Genomic DNA, 20,604 nt, shown 5'->3' on the forward strand with positions numbered 1-20,604 from the left:
TAATCAGGAGAGCAAAGTCATAATATTGCCAGAATAAAGCAATCATGATATGAGAGTAAAGTCGTCATAATACTAGAAAAAAAGCTGATTTAATGAGAAGAAAGCCTCGATAATTATCACGATCTGACGTGACGTGATTAGCTCAAACAAACTGTAGCCACTGCCTGAGCCCAGCGTTTTAACGTAGGGTAAAGACTGCTGTCTCTCTTCAAGCATTTATTTTAGTGCAACGACTGTTCAGTGAAAAACATAATAAAATCCCGCTTTGTAGACCAGGACAGGATCCGCGGCAGCTTTGCACTTGTGAGTAATTGTTTTCAGAAAAAGGGTGTCTGAAAACTCTCTAGATCAAGGCAAGGCAAATTTATTTGTATAGCACATTTCAGTACAAAGACAATGCAAAGTGTTTTACATGATTAATATATAGGAAAATAAAATAGAATGAAAGCAAGTTGGAATAAAATGTAGAAACAAAATAAAATATGGGAAAATAGAAACTAAAAGCAAATATTGAAAACAGCTGGACTACAAAGTTGAACTATTTATGTTTCTGTAAAACAGTTTAAGTAGAACAGTTAAAGGCAACAAATGTGTAGCGACAGATTTGCCGTTTTGACAACAGTGGTTGTTCGCACGTGAGTGTCACGCACAGTAGGCTATAGGCGGTGAAAATGTATAGTTTTTATCGTGATATGACAAATTATTAACAAATCGCCCGTGCCTACTGAACAGGATTACCAACTATAGCTTTAAGACCTGAGCTGGCTCAGATTAGTTCAAATTAAAGTGGTGTAATGAATAAAATTCTAATTTAAGAAAACAAATGTGTGGATTTATGTCACCATTTTAATGTTTAATAATGCAGCATGCCTCTGAATGACGTGTTGAGTGTGTTTATGGGCGAGAGGCTGACACTTCTGCGTCCTCCTGTCCATCTCTGTGAGAGGGAGGCCTGCATTATGCATGCGGATACTTTTACTGTTTGTTATTACTCTTAGTGTGATTCTAGGTGTGCTTAATGGTTGTTTAAATAGATGTGGAAGTCACATCAGCCATCTCATCTCCTCTGCTGTGAAAGTCCACAGACACACACAAGCATCAGTGTGTATAGGGAATCATTAGCTAAAGTGATGCAAGTTTAGCTATCATGAATCAAAGTGGCATCATATCGACAAGCCAGAGCCAGCAAGGAATCCAAAGTGTGTGTGTGTGTGTGTGTGTGTGTGTGTGTGTGTGTGTGTGTGTGTGTGTGTGTGTTTATATGTGTGTGTGTTTATATGTGTGTGTGTTAGAGAGGATTACCAGTATTTTGAGCTGGCAGCAGGCCCAGCTTTCCCCGCTTCGTCTTTCATTTTTCTCTGCTCTCCTTGCTGCCACCAGGGTTTTCCCTAGTGATATTCCCTGCAGGAAATTTAATTTGCTCTCCCCCTGTTGCCCTCTCTGCTGTCCATTCCCCCCCCCCCCCCCTTTTTTCACATACCGTCAGCGTCTTGGTTGTTTTAAGGTGGCACATGGCGACAATCCCATTACCTTATCCTTCTTTGTTTGCTTGAATCCACAAAATGTGGTGGAAAAAAAAAATCACAGTGAAGCTTATGGATAAACTTGCAGCCCGACTGGGTAACAATTCATAAATTGCTTTCGTAATGAAGAAGATTCCAGGTTGAGTCTTTTCACTAGTGGTAAACTGTGTCCTTTATACTGGAAAAGTGAAGCCCCACAGCGTGTCCGGTGGCTCTCCTGTGGATTCCTCCAACACGGTTCTGTCGCCGTAAACCTCTTTGTCAACCTCTCTGCTTGTTCCCTCCCTCCCTTAGTAATATGTCTTGCAATACAGCAGACTTGAGATGATGGATAGAAAGCCAGCGACTGTGCAGCCCACCTGAAATCCATCATAACCTTAACAACTGTACATTTTAGTACGTCTGACTTTTTTTTTTTTCCGTCAGCCATTTTCCTTTTTGGTGTCCAGTTAGTATCAACACAAGCTTTTAACCGTAAATGTACCGCGAGGATGTTTGATTCTATAGTAGGACCAGAACAAACGAGCAGTTTCCATTGGTCCGCACGCGAGGCAATCTCTTTGTTTTGGATTAGTAAAGCTGTAACAACTTTTTATTTCTGGTTTCCAGCAGCTCCTTCGACTCCTGCTGAGCTCGGCCCAACGCTGGGTTTGAAGAAGTCCAGTTCCTTGGAGAGCCTCCAGACGGCCATGTCAGAGGTCAACAAGAAAAACGAGCTTCTGCATTTCCACCGCCCTCGCCCAAATATGGTCAGAGGAAGAGGATGCAATGAGAGCTTCAGGGCAGCTATTGATAAATCCTATGATGGCCCAGCAGAAGACGACGATGGTAAGAGTCTTATGGCAATCATTTCCACATAAGGGACTTCCACGGTCATTATTAACTGGTAGCACTTCCTTACACAGTTAGGAAATAACACACTAGCAATAAGGTATCAAAAATGTAAATATTATTGCAGGAGTATGTATTTACTAAAAATATTACTAAGGAATTACCTTGTAATAAACTGTAATATAAGTTAACCTTATAATATGCAACAGCAAAATCCTTACCACAGATTTATCTTACAACAGCTTTGTAACAACAGATGTTAATAATAAAGTAATTGTTTACTAAATCCAATATTTACCTCTTAATATGTAATTACAAACATTATTACATTGAAAAGACTTGGTAATACCAGCTTGTTATAACATGTTTGTCACAGAGTAATTTGGATTTACAGGAGCACCATGAAATGGATGTTAATAATGGATTAATCAGCAGGTATTAAAATGCAGTGATGGGTTAATATTATGTAACTATGAAAGAAATAAGAACTTTTCAGAGTTCACTGAAAGTAACAGCTTGTATTGAAATGTTAATGATGAAGTAACTGTTTGATTAAAAAAAATGTAATTGAGTAATATTATGTGCCTCTAGCATTATTACAGTGAAACTATTGTGCATTAACAACTTTTAAAAAATGTTAATAGCAGGGTCAATGTTGCGATATGTAATTACCAACATTATTACAGTTGCATTGCCAATAACTTGTAATACAGTAATATATTATGTCAAAATGTAATATTTGGGTAATCAAATGTAACTGACCCAACTATAACATTCACGTCACTGACATAATAAGCATTAATTTAACATAAAATAAGGTTGACTTAAGATTAAAAATAAGTAAAATAAGATTTAAGTTGACGTTCATATTTAGAAAATAAGGAAGCGTTCCTCTCATGTGTTGCGCTAATCATCACAACTTAGTCATGATTTCATGTTTAGTGTTTTTAAGTTTGATAATATTTGCACAATAATTCTTTTTCAGTTTATTTTGGTTAATATTCCCTGTCAGAGCACAGTTTAATTTCTCTCCCATGCAATATACTTTTAATTATTGAGGACTGTTATTTTCCTTAAAATATCCATATCTTTTCTCTTTTTTTATTCTCTTTTTTTTTGCCTTTGCGATATCTTCCAGCCTCAACTTATCCTCAATAACAGTAACTTATACCTTTGCCAAAACGTGCCAGTGGAAAAACACACAAGTTTACTTTCATTTTACAAGGTGCACAAATAACTTGTATATTATACAGAAGTTAATAAATGCATTTTACAGAAGTTAGTATATAGTTTTTTCTTCTGATGTGCTTAATAATTTCCCTACCATCCCTGATGCTGTTTTTCTGCTTTACAGTCGATGCTAAATCTGCTTCGACCTCACTCACTGGGATGAGCACTTCATACGTTACCATTTCCAAAGTACCCGAGATTTCTATCTTTAAATTTCGCATCTAATCGCTCACATTTATCTTCGGTGCCTTTAGGTGAATTTTTCCACTCTGTGATTGATGCCTTCTGCGCTTACATCCACGCGCGAGGCGTTCCTGGATCACATTTTCTCCAACAAAGTGTGACAAGAGTCTTGCAGCAGGCACCTCATGCCTCAAAACATCAACACATATTCAATTCCCAGCTGCATTATTAGCAGCTAACTCTTATCAGTCACCACCACCGTAATGAGTCGGCCTGTTTCAGATCACTACGCTCACACAGGATAAGAGTAATAGGGCATGTCAGCGCCACACATGCAGTGGCCACATCTGTCACCGTCTTTCTAACTGTTCAGCACTTTCACAGTTGCTGATAATTGACACAGTGCACTTCTCTGAAGCGCCTATGGTCTTTCATTGTTACTACTTGCTTCTTTTGTCCTCATTATATATGTTTGATAGACGTTTACTTTGTCAGACAAACCTGCAAAACACAGGCAGGCAATGAATTTCAGGGTGTATCATCTGTTGAGTTTGACATCTTATTTTTTTCCTGGACAAAGGTATTTATGTCATTTGACTTGAAACGGTCAAATGTGTCAGTGGTAACGCTGTGTCATGTCTGCCAGAATGCATGGTGCAAACGGAACAAAGAGTAAGTGACATTTTCTTGAAATTAGTGCGTTTGTCCTTGATTTCAGCAGGCAAATAATCTTTTCTGCCAATTGAATAAGATTTTTGCACTTTAAGTAGGAAAAACTCATCTTATCTCAAGTGCAGTATATCGAATTATTTTACGCACTGCAAAAAGGGAACTAAAAGTAAGCAAAACTTTCTTGAAATTAGTGTATTTTTCCTCCTTGTTTTGAGCAGGTAAATAAGACTATTTGCCAATGGAATAAGATTTTTGGCACTTAAAATAATAACAATTAATCTCCATCATTATATTTCATCTTATAATCTTATTTTATGGTTAAAACTACTCATTCCATTGGCAAAAAGTCTCATTTAGCTGCTCAAAACAAGGAAAAATGTACTGATTTCAAGAAAATTTTTACTTAATTTTAGTTTCCTTTTTGCAGTGCACTCATTTCAAGAAAATTGTACTTACTTTAGTTCCCTTTTTTGCGTGTACACACACTCTCTCACACCTGAGAGCATTTTAGAGAGTCCAGATTATGTTTTTGAACAGTGGGAGGAAGCTGGATTACTCGGAAAGAACCCACACATGCACAGGGAGAACATGCAAACTCTTTGCAGAAAGACCCCAGGTCGGGATTTGAACCCAGGACCTTCTTGCTGCAAGGCAACAGTGCTGCCAACTGCTCCGTTGTGCACCCCCGTTAAATGCAAATGTGCATCAATGTTTCCCAAGACAGAGCTGTTTATATCAGCGAGCCAGGCAGGCAATGGCAGAGAACCTGAAAGTCTCAATGTCGAGTATTTTGTGGTTTTTGTCACTCCTGATTGTTTAGACAGACTATAGTTACAGAGTCTTCATCTGAAGAAAAAACATTACTGCTAAGACACCATCTGTCACCCCATAAATGCTGTAAGTCCTTCTGCAGTTACTATTCTCACAACAGCATTGCCATAAAACGTCACTTGAAGCCAACAGACTCACAGCATTGTGTTCAAGTGGTGAGGATAGGAATACCAATATACAATCAGGCAGCAGCTGCAGCTCAAATACTTGCACATTCATTTGGCTCAGACTTAAAAAAAAATAGAACAGCTCTGTACCGCAGTTACAGTAATTATCTTAGATAAAATATAGAGAGAGAAAGCTTGTACAGAGCTGCCATGGATTTGTTTCATTACTGGATCCATGGGATTTCTCAGAACAGCTCATCAGAGGCCAGGTTTACCCTTGCCGCTGTTTTGTTAACGTGCCTGCACCAATTCAGACCTGGCATAGTAAATGTGCACATTTGATATTTAGCGGTTGATGTGTGTTGATGACAATATAAATTACAAGTAAATGTAATCCTAACGTGTCACATGATTTTTCAGCAGCATGTTTAACGGCAATATTTTTTACCGTTTGCTATGAATTTAGGTTAGAAATGTGCAATATGACCATGATATATCCATACATGAGCAATATGTCATGACGTGTTGTGGTCTTTCTAGTCTTTTATATTAATGTTCTGTGCTGTAATGAAGCGGTAAACCATGACTCAAAACAACAGACTTTGTCCTTCCACATAATCCAAAAGTAGAAGTGATTTCAAACCCGTCCAACTCCAAAACTAAAAGTTAGGTTCACTTTTGCTGCTCATTTCGAGAACAGAGGTTTAGAGTCTCAAACGTATTTGGGGGGAAAAACAAGACAATATTTCATGCTTTGAGGAAAAAATATATCCCTGTGACAGAATAATCAGACCACTCACAGCTGACCAGAACACTAAACAACTAAACTAGAACGTTGACACAAATGGGAACAAACACCAACATATCAGACCAATGCTCAGTTAGCCGGGGTTAAATGAAATATAATCCACGTTGCAGTACAGACATTTGTTTTAAGATAATGTTCAAGCTTTAAAATGAATATAGAGCAAGATGGGGGGGAAAGTTTGTTGACCAATCTAAACGCCCAAGTTACTTTTTGAATAACAGCGCACGCCCAAAACAATCTTACCTTCTTTTCCTACCTTCACGTGAAAAAAAAATCTCCCAAATCCACTCTGGCCTTATATCTTTCTACATACGCCTTCCTCTTCTTCTCATAAACTTGGAAGACAGTTTGCCTCGTCTTGCGACTCTCAGCCATTTCCAAAGTATACGGAGAAAGCAGTGGCGGTACAATGAAAGCTCACTGAATACGTAAATGCTAGAAGTGCACAGCAAGAGGAACCTTGTAAGAAATTAGCACAAGTATTGGCGTTTGGTGAGCACGTCACAATGATTGGCGTGTGGGATAACAAATAGATGATCTCCCCAGAACTCGCAGCCAAAAGAAGATTGTCCACTATACCTATGATGTTGTCAAAAAGGCTCCTCATCCGACCTGCTTGATCGCTAATCATTTATTTGACCAATTTTGGTGGTCAGCTATGCAGTGGTTTCACACTCTGCATGGTGCCTTAAAGTCTCCATTAGCCTCAGCGTCGCAGCAGCCTCCTAAGTTTCTTGCTCCTTTTGTGGGATCACGAGCAAAACTGCATCTTTCCGAAAACCTGATAAATCTTCTATGTTGACGAGCTGACATCCCTCTCATCCAGAATGACTATGCACAAAAGGTTTTGCCCTCATGTCTTCCTTTTAAAAACTCAAAGATCCCTAAGCTGCATTCCTTTGTAACTGAATCTTGTCTGCTGATGTAACATCTTTGAACAATCTGTAAAATCTGTAATCTTGTCAACGTTATTGAGAGAGTGATGCAGTTTGCGCACATGAATCTGGGAGAATCAAATGCGTACATCCAATGTGCTTTGCCGCTTCTTTCATAATTTGTCGTAGGGCTGTACAGATACATCCAGCTCAGAAGACAAGAGGTTACAAGATGAAATTAGATTTTAAAAACGTCTCGTAAAGTAGTAAAAAAAAGTGCCGTTGTGGTGGGAAAAATAAAAAGTTGTAGATTTCAAACCTACATATCTGTGGCTCTTAATGTTACCTTAGACTGGTTTCACCTGCAGAAGTCATGTCTGCACGGTGACAAGATGGCGTCTCACTGGACAGAGACAACACCTTGCAGTCAAAAAATGGCCACGCCTAGTTTGAGCTAGACTTTTCTTTGAGTCTTTTATTTCTGAGTCAACCTTCACACTTTTATATAACCCCTTAGCTAAATGTTCAAGTTCCTTGTCTTCCAGTAAACATTTGTCTCTGAATGTTTTCTGTAATGTTCAGTGATTAACGAGCCATTTCTCTTGGTATGTAATTCCTGTCTGCACAACCAGCTCCATCCAGTTTTACCATAATGTACGGTCAAAACGACAAGCTCTGTTTTTGCACATTTATAAAACATAAAGAAAATAAATGGAAAAGAAACACTGCTGTATTTTAGATGTAAATGGATCTCATCTGTGGCCGTTAAAATCTTTCCGAGGGTCTGTTCAAAGACAAACACATAAATACTCACAAATGACACGCAGTTACATTCTGCTAATAGACAGCCTTTGTAATTAAAGCTGAAGTCAATATCCAAACAAAATTAGATCCCAGTTGAAGTGTCTAATTTGGGTTTGGTCATCTCTTCCATCTGATAAATAGTCCGTGTGTTTTAGTGTGCATTTGTGTGAGGGATCATTGTTATGCACGACCAGACCTTCAGCCTGCTGATGAATTAATGAGGCGTTGTAGTTTATACTTTGAACCACTTCGGGTTCTTATTTCTTAGAGTTAATTAGTTCGCTGTGAGGTTGATAAATGTCCCGTCAAGATGTGGAGTGGAGAAACTTGAGAGGAAATCAGTTTTGTATGCTGCGGATCATATTTTTTTTATTTTTTTTTAGTGGTAGCCATTATGTGGCCTTTTTTTTCTAATGTCTCTCTGTAGGATTCTGTAGGTTTCAAGGAAAATTGTTAAACGGCCTTTTCTGCTGATTTGAACGTTGTTCTTCTATCCACTCACACCTTTCTCTGTCTTTTTCTACTCCCCTCAAATCGTACAGATGAAGGTTCGGAGTTGAGTTCAGGCCGTGAAACCCCTGCTAGCAGTTCATCCCGCCAGGGACTCGCCGATCAAACAGAAGAGAAGAGCAAAAAAGAGAAGAAAAAGAAAGAGAAAACCAAGAAGAAAGAAAAGAGCAAGGGGAAAGTGAAGGAGAAGGAGAAGAAGAAAGCAGGGGAGCCCGAGGAAACAGAAAAGAAGAGCATAAAAATAGGCTTTGGCCTTCTGAGGTGAGTAACTGGATGTTTTTTCATTTTGTTTGCTTTTTACAGCCTCAGCTGCAAAAGTGGTCCTACCTGGACCTCAGGTGGTAGAGCGGATAAAGATTGTCCAATTGCTTTGTATTTCAACATTTTCATGTCCTTTTGAGCATTGAACAGATAACAAGAAGGCCTGGGTTATGTTTCCTTTTTGTTACAGTAGATTACTTGGATCAAACTATTGTTTTGTTTTGCTGGATTTGCAAAGGATCACTGAGCTGCAATTTTATTTACCTGGGATTATTTCAACTGGGTAAGTTGTGTGCTCTCTGTTTCCACTGCTATGAAAGGCAGCAGAAAATGTATTTAGCCGATACCATATGGGGAGCTGTGAAAGAAATACACCTCCAGGCCAGTGTGTGGCGGTAATAAGAAAGTAGAGGTCGTACTAGCATAGCCTTACCCAGATGGCTGCATCCCGCCATTTGTCCGCAAAACAAGACGAAGAATGCGAAACCGGTATATGTCCTCCTCTCAATTGCAAAAAGTACGCTGCAATATGAATCTTGTATAAAACAGAAAACTACAACATCAAGCAGGAAGGTGTGAATCCGTAATATTTAAATTACTCAGGTAAAAAAAAAAAAAAACATGCAACGGCTTTCTGTACCCTGGGTAATGACTGAAAGTCCCTGGAGTGGAAAAGGGGCTATTATGTCCTTGATGGACATAGTTCAGACTTCTGTTTGAAGACAAAAGCAGAAATTAAAATAAACAGCTTTAGACTACCTTGGTGTGGATTCATCAGAGCTTCAGTGCAATGGCGTACTCTTTTCACTGATCATGTTCAGGTAAATTGAGAAAATAAACTCAGTCACTGTTAAGCTATCTGCAATATTTCAATATATTTTTTTGCTTTATCTGTACATTTGCCTTACGTTTCCCTTTTTACATTTCCACTATGAGTTTTAGCGTGAAGGACACTTCAGCAGTATATTTTTATTTACAGGACTGTACGTCAGAGTTGTGCTCACTGCAGCAAGCTGTCTCCAGCATATCGCAAATCTACTCCTGATGTTAAAAGTCTGTCACTGCAAACTATGTGCAGAGTTTTCTCTGTGCAGCTCATGTCTCACACTAAAGACAAGACATAAATGCAGAGGTCTTTTTTCCCTCTTGTCAAGCCTTATCTTTTGCTACCAGGTACAGGCAAACCACTCTTAGTGGTGCCCCAATTTCCTTAAGAGGTGGTGGAAAATTATCTGCTGGAGCTATTTTGTGTTATTAACTTTAACACTATCTAGCAGTGTGAATGCAGCCTTCATAGAAACGCAGCATGAATGGAGCAAAGTGTTTCAATGAACAGTTTGTGCTTTCAACTTTAAAAACTACCTCATAACAGTTTTTCTGTTGCTTTTCTTCACCGCGCTAGTTTCTGAAGTGGGTTTTCACATGACCATTACATAGATACTGATCTTAAGAAAAACACTTGCATGCAATTTGATACTCAAAATATAGCTGCAGCCTTTCAAAACAGGCTTTCAAAAGCAATCCGTTTGAACCAGAAAACAGAAAAACACTTCCAGATTTCAAAGTCCCCTTTTTTTTATCACGGTGATTGAATCTCCAAATTGCATGTTATTTAAAGTGAGATATTGGACAATTAGACTAATGTGGACAGATTTAGTTTAATTGAATAAGTTTCATGCTCTTTCTGTAAAAGTCTCTGCTGCTTTTCCTTTTTCCTCTCTCTCTTAAACACATCCTGTGCCTTAAAAACTCTGAAAGACTGTCCCGCAAATGCATACCGACCAAAACACGGCCATCTACCTCAACTGGCAGGTGTGTTAGCTGTGCCCTCCATGCTTCTGGTCTTTAAGAAAAGGTGGCGAGAGGAAAACTATTGCTGACAAAAAACCGAAAGAAGTCTTTTCTACTTTGTTTGTCTCAAAATCCATTAAATCTTCAGCCTGTGATGGAGGTCACATTACAGATGGACAGGAATGCCGCAGCAGCCGGTAATTATTAGTTTGTTGTTTTGCTGTGAACGGCATTGTAAAGGGTGAAAAGCGCAATAAAGTTTTGCAACATCAGGAGTTGGTTTTAGTCAGGGACTTTATTGTGACCCCAGTTTGATACCACAGATTGAGACATCTATGCTTTCAAGGAATGCATTTTTATTTTAAGGCTTTTAAGGTTTACTGTTTAATGTTTAAAAATAAAGGTTAAATCATAAACCTGAAATAACAGAAAATGTAAAGTGCAAATTTCAGGAAAAAAAACATCTACATTTACCTATATTAATAATTATTAACTTCAAGATTTAGTTACATTCTGCATTATCTTGTTTCTGTTAGATTTCTGATTTTCCCCTGTCTACCTGTCATCAGTCTCCCTCAGCTCATCTCCATCATGTCTTTCACCTGTTGCTCTTCCTGTTATTTACTTTCACCTGTCTTCCTGCTTTCCTCCCCTATTTTAACTCCTTTGTCGGATCCTCCATCAGATTACTTCTGTTATGCCACTCTTTTTGCTCCCTGGTCTGTGTTTGAAGCCTGTCCACTTTGTAATCTTGTTTCTTTCATATATTAACGTGTGATTCATCTCGTCATGTAGCTCCCGAACTCTTGTCTGCACCGACGCACAAAACATGACAACTTTATCAGCGACAAACGAGAAATTTCAGCATAGCTTCAAAATCAAGCTTTAAAGAATGTGAACGACACCAAAAACCTTTTAAAATCAAAGGATTATTTGTTATACCCCAGGATGCACATCTTTCTCTCGTCCTCGTTTTTCTCTTTAATCCAGTTGCCTTTCTCGGCATGCGCTGAGGTACGTTTTCTTCTCTCCCATCACTTAAACCTCAACAACCTAGGGAAGTTTTTAGTGCTGCAGAGTTCAAGACACATAATGGCAGAACCATCGGCCACTCTACTTGATCATAGTTTTCCCAGCCCACATGCACAAATGGCAACATTTCCAGTTTAATTTCTCCAAGACGTCGCACCTTTAAGCATACACCTCCATCCTTTCTCCTAGCTACCAGTTTTCCTATCACTCTCAGCCACAAGCACTGTAAGAAACCATAAACGACATCCAGGGTTATTTTTAGACCTTTCCGCTGCACCTCATCACTCATCACCATAAGAGTGTCTTGATAAGAGCCTACTGATAGTCCCAACCTTTCAATCCTCTTCTCTTCTCCAGTCATATTTCTGTATCATACCTCCCCCCCTCTCTCTGTCTGTCATCACCCACCTCTCCTAATCTTTGCATCATTCCAATTTTTCTTCTCCATCTGCTCCCTCCAGCTCCTGCTCCCGTATCTGCATTTGATTGCATGTAATGGTGGTAGACCGAGAAAGCAAATTGGACCTATTCAGTGTAGTTCAATCCAGGCTGAGCTGCTGATTTGTCATATTCATCCAAGGGCACCTTTGATTGGCCTAATAGCCAAGAGGCAGTATGGATTACCGGACCTTACTCCATTGTATTTAGCTTTATTGGAATACATACTAAAACTTGTGATTAGAGGTTTCGGTCAAAGACGAGATCTCTCCACTAACTGTTGCTTTATATTTCCATTTAGGACATATATTTCTGTTTGTTTGCAGTGGCGTTCTGTCTTTTTTCACTTTGATTGCCACAAGTCAAAGGACTCAAAATCATATATACACAACAATACAATACACATATATACACAACAGTAAAGAAATCTGTTTTTCTTACACTGTAATATATATATATATATATATATATATATATATATATATATATATATATATATATATATATATATATATATATATATATACTTACTACAGCGCCGTTAAAAAAAAGTATCCACCACTTTATAGATTTTTTGCTTTTGTCTCACATAGTTAAACAAATTTTAACATCTGATGATTATAACATGAATAAATACAAAATTCAGTTTTCAAATTAGTTAGTAGTAAGCATTAAGATAATTAAAAGCTTTTCAAAGCAGCATGGCCCCAGGTAGAAAAGTTATATATATATAAAGCATGAATAAACTTGGATTAGTCACAAAAACTGAGCTCAATTTCATGCCCCTCACCCACGATAAAACCTGTCTGACAACATGAAGTAGGCAAGAACATTTTTTAAAACAAGTCATGTGCTGATCTAAATTAATCAAAGTATAGATGGCAGAAAGTCATTACCATCTATCTGTCTGCAAAGGCTTACAAGGCAATGTCAAGGGCTTTGGTATTAAAGTAAACCACAGTGAAAGCCTTTATCCACAAATTGAGGAAACACGGAAAAATAGTGAACCTTTGCAGGAGTGCCATCGAATATCTCGCCCAGGACGTCACAAAATAACCCAAAAGAACATCTAAACCAGTGGTCTCAAACTCTAATCCCCGAAGTTCTGATGACCTGCAACTTTTAGATGCGTTTATTGTCTTATACACCTGAATCAAATAGCTAAACTGCCTGACCAGCATGCAGCCAAGCTATGCAGAGCTTTGCTAATGAGATTATATTGGAGTCAGGTGTGTTGAAGCAGAGCCGCATCTAAAGGTTGCAGGACACCAGCCCTCGACGACTGGAGTTTGAGACCACAGATTTAACATTTGCAATTTAGTTAATTCATAATTCAACAATGTTTATTTTTATTTATTTATTTATTTATTTTATTTAATTCATTAAAAAAACAACCCTTGAAAAAAAGTAAAGAAATACAATTATGAATGAAAAGGAGTAAAAGGAAGTATAAACTTGTGATTTTTGCCCTTATTCACGAAAAATAATAATAGAAATCACTAACTCAGAGGTCACTTGGTAATACACGGAGAAAACCTACTCAAAACACCAAGGTACATAACAAAACTTCATCTTAATCACTAATATAACACGTCATAATAATTTTAAAATTTCTTTTAAAAAATAAATATGAAAGAGTCTTGGCAAAACTGCGTCCATGGAAGAGTCCCAAGGCCAAATCCACTTCTGACTAAAAGAACAGAAAGGGTCATTTCACATTTACCAAAACGCATCTTCATTATCCCTAAACACAGTTTTTTGGGAGAATATTTTGTCAACCGGTAAAACCGAAGCAGAGCTCCAGAAAAGAAAAAAAGAAGGCGCCTTTTGAGCGGCCAAGTCAAAGTACAGAGTTAAATCTAATTAAGACGTTATTGCATGACCACAAACAGGCTGTTCGTCCTGGAAAACCCTTTCAGAACGGCTGAAATTAAATAATTTTGCAAGGTTGGATAACTCTGTGAAACAATTAAGCATGACAGAAAAGCAAAGTCTGTGAAATCTTTAGGAGGGCAAATGAACTTTGCAACTCTTAATTTTTAAGCGAGCGGCAGCAGTCAGACTTGAAATGTTTGTTTGAAACGCCCTTTAATGTGGACAGCTGGCTCTGTCATCTGAACCGTCGCCACCTGCCAATCAGGCATGCCCATCATCTGTGTGTGCGTGCTGGTGTGTGTGCGCACCATGGTAACCATCCCGCCATGATGAATATTCATACGATGATTAAACGTGATTGGTCACGCAGTCAGATGGCGGTCATATAGTTTGCACATGGGACGGGAGGTTTTGTTGTTGCACTCTCCAAACTGTGCTACAATTAGGTGATCCTTTTCCTATTCCCTTTCTTAGTTTGGTACAAATTCAAACACTTCAAGTTCGAATGGATTTTATTGCCGTATTCTGTTTAATTTGATAGTTTACATTCATTATCAACTGGGGTGTTTGGCTGGCTGTGAAAGGGACAAGGAAGAGGAGCATCCTCTGGACGAATTAGAATATGGCCGTCTCTTAGCCTAGACTTGGAAAGGACAGGGTCTGGCAGAAAGGAGAAACGGATGGCCGCCGCTCCTGCCAGTGCATTGTGTTGTCGCAATGTATTGCAAATACGTGCTCATTTTCAGCTTCAAAATAATGCAAAATGTATGATGAATCTATGATAATGAATGCCTGGTCTCCTGCTGGCATATAACCAAGAACAGCTCGCTCTTGCACCCTTTTTTTTTTTTCTTTTTTTTTCACATGTTCATATCTGTATGTTTTTGCGCCGCTGCCCCAGCAAAAACTCAAAAACCCAGAAAGGAGCATAATTACGAATGCAGCCACCAACCAAAAGAGCCTTTGAGCCTTGACTCCGCTCTCTTTCTTTACCTCTCATTGGTGACTCTAATTACACTCTCCCTTCGCGTTGTGCCATTTATTTTTCCTTCCAGCTTCTCACCCACTATTTTTACTCTCTCCTACCAGTCCTAATGCAGCACCTCTGTTAGACTTAAAGTGCTCCATCGTTGGGACTATTAGCCCATCACCACAGTGGGGCCCATTAGGACTGACTAGCTCCATTGTGGGCTGTGTAATGGTTGAGCTTCATGCGAGGCCTATTAGCCCAAGTCTGTACATACTGTATGTCTCTGTGTTTTTCAATGTGTGCGGTGGAAAGATGAAAAGGATGATGGTAGAAAATGGCCCCTTGCCGATGGTGCAGCACCCATCATTTGATGACTATTTTGTGATTAGTAATCCTCTTTGTTTGAACTAAGATGTCTTTTAGCGTTTCAACGCTTAAAGATGCTGCATTAGTCTCCCTGTTAGAGGTACAGAAGCGACATGGCTGAATGTAAATGATGGCTTTAACGCTGAGTAAAATATTAAACCTTTCTTAAGAGAGGATGACTACTTTTCCTCAAATAATGGCCTACTGAAAAAAAATAGACAGAACAAAGAAGATTCTTTGTGCCTTTAATTTAAAATTATATCTATCTATCTATCTATCTATCTATCTATCTATCTATCTATCTATCTATCTATCTATCTATCTATCTATCTATCTATCTATCTATCTATCTATCTATCTATCTATCTATCTATATATATATATATATATATATATATATATATATATATATCAGAATCAAGTTTAATCGCCAAGTAGGTTTGCACTTACAGGGAATTTGACTTGGTTTTGATGGTGCAGACAATAAATGGGAATACAGTGAAATGAGAAGTAAAAGTATATATATACACTCAGCAGACTGTGCGTCAATGTGTATATATATATATATATATATATATATATATATATATATATATATATATATATATAACTACTCCTACAAGTGTTTTCTTTTATGAAAAAGTTACTCATGTAAATATTAAGTGTAAATATAATATTAAGTGGAGACTTAAATATTAAGTCTCCACCTCTGCCTGTGATTGGTAAACACCAAACCATTAAAGAAGCCAATGGTAATTGTCCTAAAATGCTGCATCCATCCTGTTGTTTATTTATCTATTTATCCGTCTCCCCATCCATGCATCCTTCTCTATGTTCATCCCTTCTTTACGCTCTGTAGTTTACGCAGGTTCCATATTAAAGCCTAACCACCGTAGAAACACCTGCTTTGAATCCGTGGTGAATATCTGTGTTTAAGTTTAAAAAGTGGCCAGAAAGTGAACCGAGATCTCTGAAAATCGTCTCTCTGTCCAAAAAAGTGCCCACTCTGAGGGAAGCATCTGCTCTCCTCTGACCAACCTTTGCCTGTTGTAGTCTAATAATGACAGAGCACATGTTTGAGACAGAGGAAAGGACTCTGCCAATCAAACGCGGTGACAGGAAGTCATTGGGATGTCACCGACTGATGTCGCGCCTGCCAATCATCTGCGCTGGTGTGTATGGGTGCGCGCACATGTGCTCCGCATCGCGGCGCGCCCGTCACTCGCCCGTTCCCTCGGGATCCATTTTGCCAATGATAGCGAGGCAGGGCGTGTCTAAGGAGCCGCAGAACGAGGGAAGCGGAGAAGGGCAGGAGAATAAAAAGAGTGGTTGAAGTGAGAGCCACAGATGTTCACGCAAATTTTCCTTGTTAGTGAGTTTTCTCTTCGTCGACGAGTCACAGAAGCACATTTGGCAGCCCTCTGAGTACTAGTTATTCATGTCTTATTTGCATGTGATTTTTTTTTTTGCAAATTAATTACACAAGAACTTACTGTTTAAAGTAGCTGTTTATTTTACCGCTTATTGAGATATACTTAGTCCTGCCATGAGTAGGCTAGAGTTAGGTTTATGGTTAAGTCAGTGACACCTGCAGCTGCTGAAGTTTAGATTGCAGGGTACCATGACAAATGTATTTGTGAATATTATGGTTTTTTTTTCATCTTAAGACCCTTTACAAAAGGAAAAGAACAAAGGTGATAGAATTTAAAGTTAATGGGACATTATTGATAGCACTATTAATAATAAACTATATATTTTTTATTATTTCCTGAGTTTAATAAATAGTTAGGAAAAATCTTACTTTTGGACGTTGTTTCTTCGTCATCCCTCATTTCTTATGCAGTTAGAGCCTTTAAGTAGCTTAGTTACGTGTTTCTCCCCTAATAAAAAGCCTTCCTTACAGATTGTGGTTTTAGCTTATTAGTATTCATTAGTCACTGCTGTGTTCCCACTAATGACAGGACAAGAGGTAATAAATTCCTCCTAACTGGCTGCTAATCATCTGTTAATCTTACTCTGATATTCCTTGGGAGATGATGTTCGGCCCGCGGTGTTCTCACGTGTAAATTTGTTCTGGTCGGTCCTGTTGTGTTAGCTGTGGCTGTTTATTAGTCATTTTTTTTATAAGTCCTGCTCACTTCCGTGCGACCGCGTCTGCTCCTTTCTGCCCTTACATTTAATCGGTCATTTAAAATGAGAGGTATAAAAGAACTTGAAAATGATTTGTTCTGTTCTGAGTCACTTCTCTTACGTGCATATGTGCAGTGGTTACGTCTGGCTAATGGGATGTGATTTAAATAATAGTTCTTGTTGGACAAAAGACGTTTGAAAAGAAAGAATGTTAAAACGGAGCTGCTGTCTGGCTGCTCTAACAGAAAAGATTCAAAGATGATGGGAATTATACATTAATCCTGCAGGTTAGCACTGTGGCAGGCAAGATTGACACGTTTTAAAGAAAGCAAATTTCACTCCAATTAGGTTGTTTTCCTCATACCAACAGTTCTGGTCTTAGAAGGGGTGGGAGATATGGTTTAAAAAATTAAATCTTTGCTTTTATTATGTCAAATCCAATTAATTAATTTTTTTCGTTCCTCTTGTTTCACAAAAGAATAAAAAGAAGTATTTTTAAGAACTTGCTTTTATGTCAAGCATTTCATCTGGTAGTTGACCTGAATTCAAAGTGCAACTAAATACAAGCTGTGAAACGTACTTGTAAAACAAGATGGCGGCCCTCCCATTTTTAACAATGCAAATATAACAAAATGCTTGCTGCTAGTGGCATTACACAATGAGCTAATGTGTACTTGCTAAAGCCTAATTTGGACCTGAAAACGTCCTCTTACAGCCTGGAACAACTCCAGACTAAATATATAGGAGAAGAGAGACCACGCTATATGTATGGTATCTTCATTCTCCTTCAAAGCTGTTAGTTTGCAAAATCTGCTTTACATATCCTAAATAAAGAAGGGCACAAATTTATCGTACGCACCTATTTTCCAAGGTTTTCACTAATGTGAGTCTTAACATACAAGACTTTTGAAACTTAGCTTATTATTTCTTGACTTATATCTAATTTACTTAATAGTTTAAGAGAGTTACATAACACATGCATAACACAGTCTTACCTGCTCTTCCTCTCTTCGGGGGATCATGTCTTAAAAATCTCCTAAATCCACTCGGATCTTATGTCTTTCTACTCAGGCCTTCCTCTTCTTTTCCTAAACTTTCCTAAAGTGCTTCGCTTCTTGCAACTCTCAACCATGTTCAAAGTATACGGCGAAAGCAGCAGAGCTACAATGAATGGCTAACCGCTAAGCTAACCGCTAACCTAGCCGCTAAGCTAACTAGATGCATAAACACTAGAGGTGTGCATGCGCAGCCAGCAAGAAGAAACTATGAAGGGACGAGCACGCACACTGGTGTTATGTGAGCGCGTCATAATGATTGGCATGTGGGACAACCAATAGATGAGGTGATACCCCCAGACCTTTAGGGCCAGAGGGGAATGAAAGCAGGAATCAAACTCTGTCAAATCCCTGTCCTACAGACCGAGGGGCAGGGATTGGTTATAGTTTTTAAAGGCCTACAGCTCCCACAGAAAAACCTTGTTTAACCTCCTTTTTCTGAATACATAATGTATTGACCACATTCAGGACAGGAAGACTGGGTAAAATGGACCATTTTACGCAGTATAATTAAGTGTTTCTGAACAAGATAACCAACTATAAAGTAATTTTTATTTTTTATTTTACCAACCTGTTTCATCCGACTGGAACTATTGGGAAGGTTTTGGATTTGCCCAGCGAGAGTCCTGAGCTGATTAGGGTTTCACAGTTTTGTGGGGAAGGCTGAACATCCAGGAGAAATTGTATTCGACACGTCTTATTGCTCCCCTGCGTTATGGAGTTTGTAGTTTTTTTTTCTAGCAGGACAAATACCTCATCCACAAACGCTGCCACTGCATTTCTTAAAAACAGCAACAATAAGTTTATGAGGGAAGGAACTCCATAAAAATACAAATTTAAGAGCTCAGTAAATGGTCTTAAAGACATTTTAAGGCTTAAAATAAAAGTAATATAATTCAAGATGCATGACATTTTAACACCCTGAAACCCTGTTTACTGCGTGATCTTTAGACAAAGACAATAAATGCTGCAGGTGGTAAGACTTGGAAAAACAGAAAGTTTTTTATTTTTATTTTTGGAACACCAAAGAACTATACTCCCCAAACAAACTGTCACACGAAGACTATTCTTTCAAGCTGAGCTTCTATGACACGTTTTATTTTCTATACACACAATAATATCTTAAATGGTCACCATAAGAGGATAGCCATGGTCAGCAACAGTGATCAGATAGAAGGTGGCATTCGAATGATGATTGATCAGCAATGAGGGGCTTCTACCTTGCCAAGAAAGCACTCTGTACATCGAATTACCGCAACAACCACTACCCTGAATTGTTGACATAAGACAGAAAAGGTTTTGTAGATTCATGCTTTTAATGCCAAATTCTGGCTGTAGCATCTGCAGCCTCAGCAGAAACTGGTTGTTCATTTGAACAGGCTGCATGTGACTGCAGTGAAGAGTCATTATCTGGCTTTCTGTAGCCCAGGTGATAGCTTTGGTATCTGCCTTGTTGTCTCTCATCAGTAATATGAATGTATTGTTTTCAGTCACGCTCAGTTCATGTCAGTTCTTTTATATGGAACCAATTCACCACAAACGAGATCTCAAACCAGTCCACAGGACATTTGTGTATAATCTACTTTAGTCCAAATTAAATCCAAATCAGTTCAGTTTGTTGCAATACAGTCAAGTCATATGTTCTGATTTAGATCCTTTAGCTTCAACCTGCCCACGTCAATTCAAATTATTATTCTATGTAGGGCTGCGCGGTATATGTGATAGATGGTAGAAAGGACATGAATTTGGCCTAAGAGATGGTTAAAATGTGTATATGACTTACAGGACAATTTCTTTTCCTATACCTGCTTTTAGTAATATTTAAAGATTAATTATTCTAATAATATTAATATGGAGCATAGGGCTGCATGATAATTCACTAACAATATAGATCGATCGATACAAAAAAAGGGTCAGTTTACCTTCCTTTTGCATTCTAGCCTGTAGGTTAATATTACAGTCATTACATCCTCCCAACCAATCACAAATGCAGACCCAGTAATGCTCTGTCACTAAGCTCCGCCCCCTTCAAAGAGTTCAGAGAGTTTTTTTTCTCTTTTTTTAAAACTTGCAATTTTGGTGAAAAGTTGTTTGAATAAAGGGTTGAGTTTGAATTCAGTGTTTGCATGTTCTGTATCTAAAAATAGGTCGATAAGCAGCAGCATAAAATGACCAGGTCTGCACTCAAAATATATGTATTTTGAATTTGTTGATAATTATCACTATCAATCAATATGATTTATGTTTTATGGATATGCTTTTATTTCTATATTGTCCAGCCCTAATGCAGCATAAAGTGTTTGGTTTCATTA

At 38.3% G+C, this 20,604-nt stretch overlaps 1 protein-coding gene across 4 annotated transcripts in view; it reads left to right on the forward strand.

Moving 5' to 3' along the window:
• pard3bb (par-3 family cell polarity regulator beta b) overlaps positions 1–20,604 on the forward strand; it is a 302,455-nt gene that overhangs the window by 160,638 nt on the left and 121,213 nt on the right. For all 4 annotated transcript variants that reach the window (XM_036139581.1, XM_036139580.1, XM_036139582.1 and 1 more), the window contains 2 exons: positions 2,133–2,351; positions 8,407–8,635. In XM_036139581.1, the coding sequence (XP_035995474.1) occupies positions 2,133–2,351; positions 8,407–8,635 (448 nt within the window). The remainder of the gene's footprint in view (positions 1–2,132; positions 2,352–8,406; positions 8,636–20,604) is intronic.

Source organism: Fundulus heteroclitus, chromosome 7 (assembly GCF_011125445.2).
Source record: "Fundulus heteroclitus isolate FHET01 chromosome 7, MU-UCD_Fhet_4.1, whole genome shotgun sequence".
Lineage (NCBI taxonomy): Eukaryota > Metazoa > Chordata > Actinopteri > Cyprinodontiformes > Fundulidae > Fundulus > Fundulus heteroclitus.